This window comes from Hylobates moloch, unplaced genomic scaffold (genome assembly GCF_009828535.3).
Source record: "Hylobates moloch isolate HMO894 unplaced genomic scaffold, HMol_V3 SCAFFOLD_9, whole genome shotgun sequence".
In the NCBI taxonomy this organism is placed as follows: Eukaryota; Metazoa; Chordata; class Mammalia; order Primates; family Hylobatidae; genus Hylobates; species Hylobates moloch.
In genome coordinates, this window is record NW_026652284.1 from 29,094,356 (window position 1) to 29,110,755 (window position 16,400).

The 16,400-nt window shown below is 37.4% G+C and overlaps 1 protein-coding gene across 16 annotated transcripts in view; it reads left to right on the top strand.

Annotated features, from left to right (window-relative positions):
- EYA1 (EYA transcriptional coactivator and phosphatase 1) overlaps positions 1 to 16,400 on the top strand; it is a 329,028-nt gene that overhangs the window by 266,388 nt on the left and 46,240 nt on the right. For all 16 annotated transcript variants that reach the window (XR_009214881.1, XM_058444189.1, XM_058444185.1 and 13 more), the window contains one exon: positions 15,888 to 15,977. Coding sequence is in view for 15 of the 16 variants with exons in the window: in XM_058444189.1 (XP_058300172.1) it covers positions 15,888 to 15,977 (90 nt within the window). In the remaining variant the exon portion in view is untranslated. The remainder of the gene's footprint in view (positions 1 to 15,887; positions 15,978 to 16,400) is intronic.

The following is a 16,400-nucleotide window of genomic DNA, read 5'->3' on the forward strand; positions in this document are numbered from 1 at the left end:
CAAAAGATCTTGGATGGGGAGAATTTTTAAATGACATTCAGGTCCTGTTTGTGGCTGTAATATTAGCATTCGAAGTAAGGAATTGTTTAAGGTGCACTGAATGGGTATTTTTCTTTCGTTTGATTGACACTGCCCAAAGATTTGTCCTTGATTTGAGCATACTTAACAAGATTTTCACATGGATGAATAAATCTCATAAACCTGCTCACATTGTTAGCAACACACCTCACTGGGCTACCACAACTCCCAGTAATTGCTTGCCAGGGAGGCTTAGCTGCCCATGTAGGATTAGTACAGAGAGAGTTTAGGAATCTTATTTTCTTTTATTCCAGAAATTCAAAATGTAGTTAGCGTATCCTGAGGAACTAGTCATGCTTTCTGAAATAGTTGCACTGTCTTCTGATAACTCCTAGCTCAAGATTAATTATTTAAATAGCACTTTTTTAAAGATAATATATTCTTTGTGATTCAAAGTAGAATAGCAATTACTAGGAGTTTGTGTAGAGTATGATCTCATGGATATAAGTAGGTACATATTCAGAGAGGAGAGATACAAAAGACATACATTATGTATTTAATGTACTTATAAATTGAGAATAATAGGATAATAATTAAAAGGCAAAATAATTCCCTTTCCTTTTTATTTTTAGTAAGACCACCATAAGTACTTTGTAGAGACCAAGTCAGAACACTGAAGCTACTTAAAATTGGAACAATGACTTAGCCATTAAAATAGTTCTTAAATGTTGACTTAAAGCATTTAAATTAGACAATTTATATTATGTGTTTGCTTGTTTTGTTTTACTGTTAAATTTTTGCTTTTCAATTTAGAAAAATAGCACGGCCAAAGAAAATAAAGCTAAATGTGCAAGGGTGCATAAATAAAAACTAGAGCTACATTAAAAATAGGAACAATTTTTCTTTTGGTGCTTTACTGGTGTATCTAGCAATAAAGAGAACCTGCTTCCTCATTAATATTTGATGCTATTTTTAGTGGTTCTTATAATAAAACTAAAGTGACTTATTCTTAGACGACATAAGATCTAATGTAATATTTGTCACTTGTGGTGTTATTAAATCAACAGTAAAAATCTTGGGAAGTATCTTTTAAAACATAGTTACATAAAAGGGAGAGATACTTTCGTGGTTAGAAAATGGTTACCTTTAACATTTCTAGAGAAAGGAGAAGAGATATTTTGTTTTTATACTCAGAAATTTATTCTGGATCCATTCTAAAAGCCCCAAAAGAGATAAACAACAGGTTTTCCTTCAACTTTCTATCTGTTTTGAGTCTCAAAAGACCGTGAACTATCTGAACTGAAAGCAAATAAAAACGGGTCAAGAAGATCATTTCTGAATCAGCCTCACTTCTGTGAGGGGTTGGTGTTTGCCACTAAAAATAGACTACATTGTCATTTGAAGCCAGGAAGTGAGAAGTGTGCATTTTTTCTTGCCTCTTTCTGATCATTTTAGTTCAATGCATAACTCTACCTTTCTCCAGCAGGCTGAATTGTGGGACTTTCATGAGTCTTATGTGTTTCTATTATGCATTTTGCCAGAATACTGTGCTTAAATGGTATGGGGCCAGTAGAGAGCTCCAGGAATGGGAACTCACTGAACTGGTAAATGACAGCAAGAGAAGTTAGGACAGATACCAGTGTGTCCACAGGTGGCTCTTGGTGCTCTTTGGCATCTGTGTAATGAGGTGACATGAACTGTGGTGTGCGGGCATCTCTAGTCTGCTGTGCGGGAGAGGGAGGATTGATTGTAGAAAGTCCTTAGTGGTACCTAGAGAATGTGATAAGGCTCTGGCTTGGTTGGCCGTAGACAGAGTTCAGAGTAAAAAAGGTATTTTGTTGTTAGAGGGAGAAAGCTGCTGAATTTATAGGAAAAATGATGTGTGCTTACCCAATACTATCAGTAAAATAGTGTCTGGCTGCTTTACATTTTTCTTTAAAAAACGCTATAAATTCCACATTCCAATCTTTTTCTTAAGCACCCTGAATGGGGTCACTAAGCAACTTTGTGACACAATTAGCTTCAGCTGTCCAGTCGGTCAAATTAGATTTTACCTCTTCTCCCTTCCTCAATGTTTGTAAGCTGCCTCACGAACATGACTACAACATAAAACATTTAACTTTCCAAAGAGGTCAAGAGAATTGAGGATAAATACATACCCCCTTCAAAACAGTTTTCACAGTGCTTATTTACAAGATAGTTAAGATCAAATATCATGTACAAACACTAGAATTAGCAGTGCAAATGTAACTATAATAGTTCTCCACATAAATGGGCAACAAAATAAAATGAGCAGCATAAAGTTTAACCTAGTCACTAGAATAAAGCAAAATGGCATGTGAGAATGTACTCCCTTCCCCTCCTTCCTGGGGACCTAGAAAAATTCCTGGTGGTTTCTGTAGTGGGTAAGATCCCCTGCTAATACCATGTGGTCTCCATGTTAGGGCTACCCAAAGTATAAGACTCTACCATAGAAGTATCAGGTGGTACTCGGAACCTTAGCCTTCTAGCAGAGATGAGTTTCGCTGTGGATAAATGATCATTAAAAACATCCATGAAGTAATTCAGAAAATTGTACCACCAAATGGCACCCTTCTCAAGTTGCACGCACAAAACCTCCAGGGTTATATGGAATCCAGTACCCAGAACACATGCCTGGCTGCACACCTCTCTCCTGCCTGAGTCACCATTTGTTTCCTGGCCTGACACTAATGAGTCATTCAGAAAGTCATTCTTTCATGATTTATAGAATACATAAACAGTAATGCAGTAGGTGCCTCGCCAAAATTTCTGCCTTCAAGGAGCTTTTAAATTAACAGAGGAGGCTGTTGGTAGGGGATGAATGAATCTTCAATAATAGTCTGTCATTAGGGTGAAACTATTCTAAACTAATGCCACTCTAAATCCACTAAGGGTAAAACTGCAGAATCTCCAAAGAAATAACAGTGCTAAGAAGGCAACAAGTCTCTCTGTATTATTCATGAGAGTCATTCCCTAGTAGCTACATCATTTAACTAGTAAGAAATAGCCAGTAATAGGATGTCAGATGATAACACTAGCATTGTGAATCAAAAAAAAATAAAATCAGGATCCGCAGGAGGCATACAACCAAAAAATAAATGCCAGGGGCCTTAAAGGAAATGTTTCTAGGGTTACTGCTCTTCTTAAATTACACCGGGATTTCTCCTTTGCGGCTGATCAGCATTGCAATTCAACACCGCTATTCCTAAATGTATGAGATGATCTTGTGGCTTCAGAAATGTCGGAGTTCCTCTGGGTTCCTAAAAAGAACATCCCGTATGGTAATAGAGTGAATAGAGGCCAAGCATCGTCTGACGTACATTCTTGTGTATATTCCAAATCCTCACTTGTATCTGGGTACAGATTACCCAAGCATGCCCTGGCACCTTCTTTTCAATAAAAGGTGATATGCTGAGGAACTTTGGCAAGCTTTTGCATTATGGCCTTTAAAATGTTTTTGGCATTTTAAAAGTATGGCTTGCACGTGTTTCAAATTTTCAGAATAAATATTTTTAATCCATAGTTTCACCACCAAAAACAGCCAATCTTGTCTTAGTGAATATTTTTAGTTTTTTAACTTTTCATTATAAAAACTTGCAAACATAGAAAAGTAGATAGAATAGTATGTATAATGAAACCCAATGTAACCTCTCCAGCTTTAACAAATATCAAGTCCTAGCCAATCTTGTTTATGTATATCTTTATCATATCCCTCTGCTTCCTGGTCCTGTCCAAGGATGATTTTTCAAAACAAATCCCAGGTATCACATTATTTAATTTGTATAGAGTTGAGTATGTATTTAGGAATTCATTAAAAAATTGTTTAGAATAGAAATAATAAATGGTATTCAGCACCTTAGCCATCTAGTGAAATTAAAAATAATTCTGTAATATCATTAAATGTTTAACCAATAGTTATATTTAAAATTATATTTTTTTATTTTTTTGAGATGGAGTTTAGCTCTTGTTGCCCAGGCTGGAGTGCAATGGTGTGATCTCAGCTCACTGCAACCTCCATCTCCCGGGTTCAGGCGATTCTCCTACCTCAGCCTCCCATGTAGCTGGGATTAGAGGCATGCGCCACCATGCCCAGCTAATTTTGTATTTTTAGTAGAGACAGGGTTTCACCACGTTGGTCAGGCTGGTCTTGAACTCCTGACCTCAGGTGATCCACCCACCTTGGCCTCTCAAAGTGTTGGGATTATAGGCACGAGCCACCGTGCCTGGCCAATTTTTATTTTTAATTTTGATATGCACATAAAAAACTTTACCTTCTTAACCATTTTAAGTATTCAGTTCAGTAGTTTTAAGTACATTCACATTGTTGTAAAACCAATCTCCAGAAGTTTTTTATCTCTCAAAGTTGAAAGTCTAAACCCATTAAACAACTCCCCATTCTCCCCTGCCCCCAATTCCTGGAACATCTATTCTTCTTTCTGTCTCTGTGTATTGCAGGTACCCTCATGTAAGTGGAATCATATAGTACTTCACTTTTTGTGACTGGCTGGTTTCACTCAGCACAAGGTCCTCAAGGTTCATCCGTGTTATAACATGTCAGAATTTCCTCCCTTTTTAAGGTTAAATAATATTCTGTTGTATGTGTATGCCACATTTTATGTTTTTGATATATCTATCAATGGACATTTGAGTTGCTTCCACCTATGACTGTTTTAAATAATGCTGCTGTGAATATGAGTATGCAAAATGTCTTCCCTGCTTTTAGTATTTTCTGGGGATATAATCAGAAGGGGAATTGTGGGATCATATAGTAATTATATACTTAATTTTTTGAGAAACTGTGGTACTGTTTATCTTAGCAGCTACAGCATTTTATGTTCCCACCAGCTGTGCACAGGGATTCCAATTTCTCCACATCCTCATCAACACTTACTATTTTCTGTTTTTTTTTTTGTTTTCTGATAGTAGCCATTCTAATGGCTGTGAGATAATAACTCACAGTGGTTTGGGTTCACATTTCCCTCATGAATAATGATGATGAGCATATTTCATGTGCTTTTTGACCATTTGTATAACTTCTTTAGAGATGATCCTTTTCCCATTTTTAAATCAGGATTTTTTTATTGAGTCATAGGAGGTCTTTACATATTCTGGATATTGACCCCTTATTAAATATATGATTTTCAAATATTTTCTCCCCTTCCATAGGCTGCCTTTTCACTGCCGTTTCCTTTGATTATATAAATTTTTCATTTTGATGTTTTGAATTTATTTTCTTGGTTATTGCCTTTGCTTTTGGTGTCATATCCAAAAAGTCATTGACAAATCCAATGTCGTGAAGCTTTTCCTGTAACATTTTATATTTTAGATCTTTCATTTAGGTTTTTGATCTATTTTGAGTTAATTTTTGCATATGGTGTAAGGTAAGGATTTACCTTGAATGTTTTGCATGTGGATATCCAGTTTCCCCAGCACCGTTTGTTGAAAAGATTATTATTTCCTCATTGAATGGTCTTGGCACCCTTATTGAAAATCATCTTATCATACATGTGAGGGTTTATTTCTGGTCTCTCTCTATATTCCATTGGGCTGTACATCTGTATTTTTGCCAGAACCACATTGTTTTGATTAGTGTGTCTTTGTAATCAGTTTTGAAGTTGGCAAGTGTAACACTTCCAAGTTTGTTATTTTTTAAAATTGTTTTAGATCTTCAAGGTCCCTTGAGATTTCATATAAACTTCAAAATGGAGTTTTCTGTTTCTGCAAAAAAATACTATTGGGGATTTGATAGGGATTGCATTAGATCTGTGAATCACTTTGGATAGTATTGACATCTTAACACTATATCTTTCATCCATGAACATGGGATGTCTTTCCATTTATTTGTATCTTTAATGTTTTTAGCAATAATTTTTAAAAATTTTTCAGTGTACAAGTGTTTTCCCTCCCTATTTAAGTTTATTCACAAGTATTTGATTCCTTTCATTTCTGCTATTGTAAATGGAATCATTTTCTTAATTTATTTCCTGGCTTAGTCATTGTTAGTGTATAGAAACACAACTGATTTTTGTGTGTTGTTTTTTCATGCTGCAACTGTGCTGAATGTATTCATTAGTTCTAACAGACTCTGTGTGTGTGGTGGGGGGGCAGGGGGAGGTCTTTGGGGCTTTCTACACACAAAATTATGTCATTGTAAACAGATATCATTTTACTTCTTCTTTTACAACTTTGATGCCTTTTATTTGTTATTCTTGCCTAATACTTCTGGCTAGAACTTCTATGTTTTGTTACATAGAAGTGGCAAAAGCAGCCTTGTTGTCTTATTCCTGATCTTAGAGGAAAAACTTTCAGACATTTACCATTGAGTATGATGTTGGTTGTGGGCTTTTCATATATGAGCTTTATTTTGTTGGGTAATTTCCTTTTCTTTCTAGTTTATAAAGTGTTTTTCTCCAGTAGTTTTGTTTATCTACTTTACAGTTTATTATATGTCTCCCAGGTGTCTATAATCTATAGATTCTCACTCAATCCCTTCTTATAAACCTTGTGTATTTCTGTTGAAGTAACCAGACTGTCTGTCCTATCGAGTTCCTCAGAGTCTGGGTTTTCTTGACAGCAACCCTATTGTATTATTTAACATGTTTCTTTGTCCTCTGTATTTCCTACAATCTGATAGCTAGATCTAGGAGCTTGCTTAGTTAGATTCAGTTTCTTTTTTTTTTTTGGTCAAGACTTTATAGATGGGGTATATCCTTGAGCATCTAGTTGTTGTTTTTAAAACTTCAGGATTCCAGTTGGAGAAGCTCCTTCAGCAGTCCATTACAGAATGTTTTTACTTATGCTGTACATTCTTTCATTTTAGCTCTAAGGAGGTTGACTAAGAAGAAGAAAACTCAAGAGTTTGGAAGTTTTATAAACCACAGATTCTTAATTGAGCTGAATCAAATATATGTAGACTTGCTGCCAGAAAAAAAGACTGACAGTTCCTGTTGCGAATAATTAGCTCGGAGCTATTTTTGCTGAGGTGAAGTTTTGAGATGAAACTAAACCACTTGCTGAATTTTGATATTTTCTCAAGTATCTACTCTTCTTGAATAGCTTTACAATATTATTGCATATTTTTGATTAAGCCTTCCTGGTTACCTTTAGTGGACAAGTAGGTGTCCTGAGGGACTCATGCTGAGTTACCTGGCAGGTGCCACATTCCTTTGTTATCTTTTCAATAGTGTGGTGAAGTTCAATTTACCAGCCTTAGTTTCAAGTGAGAGAACTAACTGATAGGGTCAGTGAACTAACTTGATTAGTCTATAGGTATGCTTGGTGGCTAACTTTAAAGGCAGATTCCAGCTATCCTACTTGAGGACATTTGCTCTACAGGTAGTTTCTTTGTCTCAGTGTAAGAATAAATATTTATTAGAGATTTATATACAATCTAACATGCTAAACTTGACTGCGAAGTAATCAACTATTTACATTACAGAAATATGCTATACTCACATCAGACAGCCAAGGAATAGACCACCTTTCCCCTATATAATCAGTTTGATGATTCAACCAAACCTTCCATTTGTGAGAGAAGGATCCTTTTTTATTTTTTAAATAATCCCCCCAAATTTTAAACTCTATCTTCTTCCTGGAGTGGGCACAGTCCAAGTCACATGTATTTTACCCTGAGTGGACAGAATACCAGGTGCTTGATACAGATACTCCAGAGCTGATACTGGAAGACTCTACTTCTCTTATTATTATGGTAGCTGATATTTTATGTTAATTTGATGTTCTTAAAGTGCTTTCACAAATTTATCCTTCGACTTGACCACAGACAAAACCTTTCTAAAATGTTATGTCATTCCTGAAATGCTGAAGTATTGGATCATTTTATGATCACTGAAAAATTTCAGGGACGTTACACTGAAGGCACTAAATTTGGACTCTATGTCAATAATTTGTGTTTATAACCATGTATTACTGGCATACATTTGTTGATAAACTTGGTCAGGGTCAAGATGTTGCCAAGACCTGTTCCCCCCAGTCATTTGTTAATTGATTGGATTTGGGCTAAGCTTAAGTACCTGTTCACAAATTGTCACCGTTTAATGATTAAAAGGTATAAGCAGAAAGGTATATGTGACTAACTTAAAGCAATCACATGACATGGCGATGCAAGTAATTGATTTTTTGAAGAATACTTTTAGGTTTCAGTTGAACTGGTGCATTGCTCAGATCCCGTCTGAATGATCCTACCTTCCTCTTAGTTCCTAGATCTTCAGAGTATAGAACACCATTTGCCAGCTTCCTAGAGTTGGGTCATCTTTCCTGGTGATAAGAACCAGCTCTGTACCATGAAGCTTGGTTGACATCTTTTGGAAGAACCAGTGATGGCCCCTTCTGGGAGTGGTCATGTTGCATCGTCTAGTTTAACTTCCACCCAAATTAGCTTTACTGATGACCGAGCTCTTAAAAATATGGTCACCTCAAAAATAATTGGTATGAGGAATTGTATGAACATTCTATCAAAAGTGCCTTGAGTAGTAAGTACAGTGAAAGTCTAGTTTGAATGTATGACTCCTTTAAGGTAGTGCTGCAGAGATTGAGTGTATTAGTCCATTTTGCATTGTTGTAAAGGAATACCTTTACTTTTTAGTAGGCACAATACATATAGCACTTCAGAAATTTGAATTTACCAAGATTCTCACATACACAGATGAAGGCACTGTTGGAAGCAAATGACTTAGCCCTGCAAAAGCAACAATGCCTTCATCTGGTGTGTGTGAGAGTCTTGGTAAATTAAAGAATCTGAAGTGCTATATGTATTGTGCCTACTAAAAAGTCCATTTTTAATGATACTTGAAGTTTATCACATGCTTTAGCTCATTGATGAAACAAAGCAGGGCCCCAAGAGGAAATATCCTAGTCCTCTGATGATCTAGTACACACATGCATTTATACACCCCTTTCTTTTATTTACTTCAAACCCAATTACAGATTTTCAATATTTTAATTCAAAGCTGACAGACATTAATCTCTCTAGAGACTGTATTTAATGGCATTTCAGTATTTCTGTGCGCTGCTTTTGTCCAGAATATTTTTCCTTTTTAACATTTTAATCAAGATCTACTGTGATAGCTGTGATGAGGATTAAAAAAAAATCAATAAACAATTCAAGGTAGTGGACCAGGGTTGATGCTGGTGATTTGGGTACATGATGAAGATTTTAGTCTCTGCGAGCAGTTCTGTGTTGTAGAAACAAGAGAAAGAGACCTTGAGGCAATGGGATAATTAAAGACCACTTGACAGAGGATGAAGGCAAAACAATTGTTTTACTCCTGGTTCTACAGACACTCAGCCAATTTCATCATTATTTACTTTTTCTACATAATGTTACTTTGAATTAGTAGACATAATTTGCCTTTGATGTACTGAAAACAGCCATGGGTAGCCTAGGATGACAACAAGTTCCTTCACTTCACTTTAGTGACTTTAAGTAGACATTTGCAACTTAATATCATATCCAAATAATTTCAGAGCAGGGTTAGATTTCATTCCTGTGTGTGGGCGTGAAGTTAGATGTTGTGTATTGAGTTTTGTTTGGGTGAAGAACAACTTAAGAGGGTTTCCACTAGAAGAATTTCCTGTGCATAAGAACTACAGTAAATGTACAATTTCTTCATTAAACAAGAAAATTGATAAAACAGTTGAGTGTATTTTTTTTTCCTTTTGAACCTCTTCACTGTGCTATTCGATTTTTACCAGAGAAGTAAATTTCAGGGCACATAAGAACATATTTTACAAAATGGTGTAATACATACACTACTGAGTTTACAAAATAAATGTTATGCTGACCTTATGGTAATATTATCCACCTCATTAAACGGAAGAGTAAGGCTTCTTATGCAGCTATTCTAAGAATGGGCTCTTCCTCAGTCAGGTAGATAGCATTTACTAGTGAACATGTTTAATGTTTAATACTATATTATGTAGATCAGATGAGATTTTCAGATTCAAGTGCCTGTATTTTTCCTTAGGGTAGATCATTAGGAATTTTTTTTTTCACTGACAACACTAACAGCTAATGAAAGGTAAAATTTAGTATTTTCTTCTTTTCTTCACTGGAATTATTTGAAATATTCTCTATTTATTGCTTTTCATTCATTTATTCCTCCACCAAATTTTGGAAAAGCCTTTATGACATGCATTGTGTTGGGTACCAAGGATATACAGATAAGGATACAGGGATAGGAAAAACCAAGGAATCATAGCCTAAAGCTTAAAATGTTGTTTAAAGGCTGTAAAGAGAGAGAAAAATCTAATTGAACAAAACATTCTACACGAAATAGAAACAAAGCCTCCCATTATGTTTTCTCAGAGGATTGATACCCTCTTTTTGATTCTGCAAATAACAGTTTCATACTAAAACGAAAAAGAAAGAAAACCATAACTCTGAATCTAAAAAAACAGGAGGAGGAAGATACAGGGATTAAACCCCTGTCCTGCCGAGACAAGAACACATAGAGCTGTGGTACCAGCAACTGCGGAGCCCAGCCAGCAAGAATCAGGGAGGTGGAGCTGCGGAACTGGGAAAGGGGCCCGGCGGGGAGCGCTGCCTGCAGGGATGGAGATGTGAGTGTACGGGCTCCATCTGAGACCACGGTTTATGAACCTGTGTGGACAGATCCTTTGGCCCAGTTTAGGCCTCTGCCTAGTTGTGTTTTGAGGAAAGGATTTCATGATCAAGACAACAGTTTGAAAAATCAGAAACAGGCCATCTTGGATATGTAAGCAAAAGTTAGACATGTACGGGTCTTTTGTACTTGTTAAGTGTCTGGATGTTTTTTCAAAGAGATGAGAGGCTGGAATGAAGATCGCGACAACCTAGAAATAGACCCCAGTGAAGGAGACCATACCAAATATCCACAAAAGACACAAGGCTAAGGGGGAAAAAAAAAAACAAGAAAGCAAAGAACAATGGCAATGACAATAAGGGAGGCTGAAATTTCTGGTCCGAGTGACAGAATGTTGAAATTGATTCAATATGGGGCTAAAAAGAGGTGGCTAGGAAAATGCCACCGTCTGGGTTGGTAGGATGCCATTCCTCTAAAGAATGAATACAGTAGGTGTCCAGAGGAAATGTGATGAATCCAACTTGCCACACATTGAGTTTCAGGTGCTTTATGGGACATCTAAGTGGAAATGACCAATAAGTAATTGATATATGAGCCTCCAGCTGAGATCTAAGATCTGATAGAGGGGAGTGGGTGGTGGTTGAAGCCATCAGTGTGCTTGAGTCCACAAGGTGATCTGAACAGAATGAGAGACGACGGAAGGATAAGAATAAAGTCCTAGGAACCAATGTCATTGATATGGTTTGGCTGTGCCCCCACCCAAATCTCATTTTGAATTGCAGCTCCCATAATCCCCATGTGTCATGGGAGGGACCCAGTGGGAGATAACTGAATCATGGCGATGGTTACCTCCATGATATTCTCGTGGTAGTGAGTTCTCATGAGATCTGATGGTGTCGTAAGGGGCTTTTCCCTGCATTTGCTCTGCACTTCTCCGTGCTGCCACCATGTGAAGAAGGATGTGTTTGCTTCCCCTTCTGCCATGATTGTAGGTTTCTTGAGGCCTCCCCAGCCATGCTGAACTGTGAGTCAGTTAAACCTCTTTTCTTTATAAATTACCCAGTCTTGGGTATGTCTTTATTAGCAGCATGAATGGACTAATACAGACATTTAACAAGCAGATGATGTATACATAGATTCTAGGAAAATGTCCATAAAAGATTGCTGTCATAGGGGAGAAATGTCAAGAAGAGAGTAAACAGCAGTGGCATACGCCGCAGAAAGGCCACGTTTTGAAAAGAATGAGAACATTCGGCAATGAGATTGACTTAAAATGAGATGTTACTTTGAAGTGGAGGCGAAGCTCTAAATAATTTTTTGAAAGTGATATAACAAAAAATGGTGTTTTAAAAGAAGCCCTTTTATAACTGCAGCTCTGGAATTTGTTATTGCAAGAAAATTATGTATTATAAAAATAGTCAGATCAAACTAAAGACCTGGTGATTTTAACATCTCAGTTTTGGTTTAAGAGCGTGTTTTTTTCCTTGTTCTTAATATGCCAAAATAAGTCATCAAGCCACAAGTAATTTATTAACTGTTCAATGTTAGTGTTTTTCACATTTGACTTGTACTTGTATGAGACTTGCTGGGTCATCACGCACAAATCACAACCCTCTAGGAACTCGGTGTTCTGTTTCTAAAGTCAAAGAGTAGGTGTTTTCTAGAGCTCTGCCTTTCAAACTGTAGATTGAGACAGGGCTGTGAAATGGACAGTGTCAGGGTATATCGACACAGTGAGCAAAATCTTGCTTTGGCAAATATATTTCAGCTGTGTGTGTGTGCACATAAGAGAGATTCTTAGATCCCAGTGTTAATTGTGTTTTTTACTGAACATTGTGGTTCAAAGATGTCTGAAAAACACTGCTCTCAACTAGAACCCCCTTCCTATTCTAAAATTATCTCATTCCAGTTAGCTGCCAGACTGTTCTCTTGGTGTAATAAATGTTTCAAAACAATATCTTGGAGTGACAGGTATAAAAACTGTTGAGGAATGACAGCTAATAACAAAAGAGAATAACATTAAGAGGTAAATAAGACCAACATCTGTGTTGTATTTTACCACTAGACTGAACAAGCCTTTAAAATTTATTAGTATTCTGACTAGCAAGTCATTACTGTAATTTATGAAGAAAAGTTAAAGTATGCTATATATTAACGAACAATAGAGTAATTCTTTCAATGGTCATATAAATAAGCAACCGTATCAAGGAGAAATAATACTTTTTCAAAAGTAACAATACTATGGCACATAAATTTTAGAATTGGCAATTAAATAAATGTGGTGAGGCTCCATCCTTGCCACATAAAAAGATTCATTGACATGGTTATGAGACAAGTCAGGGTATTTTTATTGGCCTGAGCTAGAGGGAATAAACACCTTAGTCAGGTGTTTTGTTTTAGACACATCTGTTTGAGCTTCCCCTGCAGGTTAATTCAGCTGTAGGGTCTCTTTGAGCATTTGCTTTTTCCAGCATGCCTACTGATACTTAAACTCCTTGTGAATGAACAATTTCTTATAAATCCAAGAGTAAATGAGTTAGTTTTAGTTTTTCTTTACAGTAATTTGTAAACTATAATTCTCCTAAAACCTATGAAATTTCATAGATTTCACGTGTATTAAAAAGGGACAATTTAAGAATGCTAAGGAGTATGAATCATCATACACAAAATTTGAGGGAATCGTTTTCCTTTGTCCCTCCCAGCAGAACTCTTAGACACTCAGCCTCTGCATCTTTATTTCCTCTCTGCCTTCCTATCAACCCTGGGGTGTTTGCTTTTCCCCTTTGCCAATCTAACCCCTGACATTTGGCAATACTATGTCCTCTGCCTCCTTTCCACTGTCAGTCAGCTGGCGGAAAAGGCACAGGCAGGAGAGGAACTGCGGTGAGTGAATTGCACCATCCTGCCGTATTTCACGTACTCTGTTCCTCCTCTAGGGCTGCTGGAAGGTAGAACTGGGCCACGCTGGAGAGGTGGGGGCAGTGCTTAAGGGGGTGGGACATACTGTAGGGATGTGGGTAGTGCTGGAAGGGTGTGGATGGTGCTAAGGGGGTGAGAGGTGCTAGAGGGATGTGAGCTGTGCCAAGAGGGCGGGAGGTGCTGGAGGGATGTGGGCGGTGCCAAGACAGTGGGAAGTATTAGAGAGATGTGGGAGGGTGCCCAGCGAGGCTCTGCTCCCATCTCCCACCCTTTCCAGGCCCTGCTCTCTCCTAAGTGTACAAACATGTATGATTGTGACAAATGAAAGACAAGATGTTTTTTATTAGTCTATGTGAGAATATTACTGTATTTCCCATCTTGCTCTCAGATTTATTAGTGAACAAACCAGGCTCCATGAGAGGATGACACCTAAGTGGGAAAGCAGAGGCAGGGTCTGGCCTACAGTCTAGGCCTCCTGTCCCACCACTTCTTGCCACATCCCAAACTTACAGGCATGACAGGCGTTAAAGAGTAGGGGTAACACACGGGCATGTCTCAATATTGGAGATAAAGTTAGTGTGTTCAGAAAACGAGGTAGATAGTGTACAAAGTTGACATTGGGCAGTATTGAATCATAAGAGTCTTTTCTTTGGATTGTATGTTCTTGACTCTAAGACTCAAAGGCACATGACACACATGTCATGACACATGGCACACCTGCCCAATGGGGCCTACCTGAAGGCGGTTTCTCTACTTAAAATCCCCCTGGTCACGTAACGATGCAAGGAGATTCCACACTTATTCCAAAGGTTTGCTGTGACAATAAAATAGTATATCATAAATTATTGTTCTTTGGAAAAATTGAAAATGGCATACATATGAAAGTTGGTATTATTAATAGAATGCCAATAAACCCTTCAAAAACTCATTTTATAGCCTTGTATACTTCCTGGAAATGTTATCTTTCATCACTTCCTATACAGGATCTTCAGCCATGAACCATGTTGCTTCTTAGATTTGATACACAGTAAATACAGGATAAAACTGCAAATACCTGCCTATCCCCCAAGTTCATTTCAGTGCCAGTAGATGTCATCAGGATCTGGCTTGTAGGGAGAGGCTGACTACTCACTGCTAGTGTCCAACACTTGAAGTTTTAGATAGAAGCCACTGTGCACTGTGGAATGTAGCACTGCCCTCTGAGTATAGCATGGGCTGTTTGATGCCCGAACAGTGTCATGTGAATCTTAAGCTGGACAGTGCCTGGTGGGGTCAAAGTGGCCATCACTTCCTGCTTTGAGTATACTTAAAATTGACAGGTTGAATAAATACAAATAATGATAGAGAGTTATCGATTAAAATTACTATGTACTACCCTTCTGAAATTAACCTATAGTGCAGGGCTGTCCAATCTTTTGACTTCCCTGGGCCACACTGGAAGAAGAAGAATTGTTTGAGGCCACACATAAAATACACTAACACTAATGTTAGCTGATGAGCTAAAAAAAAAAAAAAAAGTCATCACTTAGGCCGGGCGCAGTGGCTCATGCCTGTAATCCCAGCACTTTGGGAGGCCGAGGTGGGCGGATCATGAAGTCAGATCAAGACCATCCTGGCCAACATGGTGAAACTCCGTCTCCACTAAAAATACAAAAAAAAATTAGCCAGGCGTGTTGGTGCGCACCTGTAGTCCCAGCTACTCGGGAGGCTGAGGCAGGAGAATTGCTTGAACCTGGGAGGTGGAGGCTGCAGTGAGCTGAGATCATGCCACTGCACTCCAGGCTGGGCGACAGAGTGAGACTCCCGTCTCAAAAAAAAAAAAAATCACTTATAGTGTTTTAAGAAAAGTTTATGAATTTGTGTTGAGCTGCATTCAAAGCTGTACTGGGCTGCACGCAGCCTGCAGGCTGCAGATTGGGCAAGCTTGCTATAGTGTATCTATGTTCTGATATTTGTGACAGTGCACTTAGATGCTCTTAATGGATTGTGGCATAACATAAGCAGTGGCTTCTTGATTCACTGAATTTTTTGCTCCTGAAATAGACATATAAAGTTGAATTTCCTTTATGTCTAAGTAACCCTAGATTTTAAATTTTAAAAAAGTAAAGAATGAGTTTTTTCTTCAGTATGTAAAGCACCATCAACATTTGGGGCTCTTTTTACAAAATAAGTCCCTAAAGTTTGCACACAGAATAAGTCATGCACACTAAAATAAGCAGCTGTTGCCCAAGTCTCTCTCTGTGTCTCTTGCTTTCAGCCTCTCCCAATGCCTGCTTCCTCTTAATGAGACACTCTATTTCATGTAACCTGAAGTATACATGTTCTTCACCTGTCATATTCTTATTTTAGGATCCACCCACTTCAGTTTCCCTTGGACTGCGAATGGAAGAAATGATTTTCAACTTGGCAGACACACATTTATTTTTTAATGACTTAGAAGTAAGTTCTAATTTTTAATACATATTTTTGCATGTCTGAAAATAGGTGATTGGTTTTAAAATAATGATGGGATTTTTTTTAATATATCATTGGAATAGTGAGACAGAGGTTTGTTGGTAATGTGGCAATGTGTTTTGCCTTCATGGGATTTCTATTTTGCTTTACTTTGGCTGTTGATTTTCAGAGTTAGATCCTATATGACCAGTAGTAAAGATTAAAATTTGATATCAAGAATCTTAAACTTTGTTGATTATCAGAAGCTACATAATCACCACTAAGATATGTCCAACAGAATTCGTAATTCAGAATTCATAATACTTGCATATTATTATATTATTGCTCTTCTTCTTTCTTCATCATTTCTTATAAGATTGTCATCTTTATTTTATCTGAAGTTAAAAATAATGTCAGACTCTTATTGTA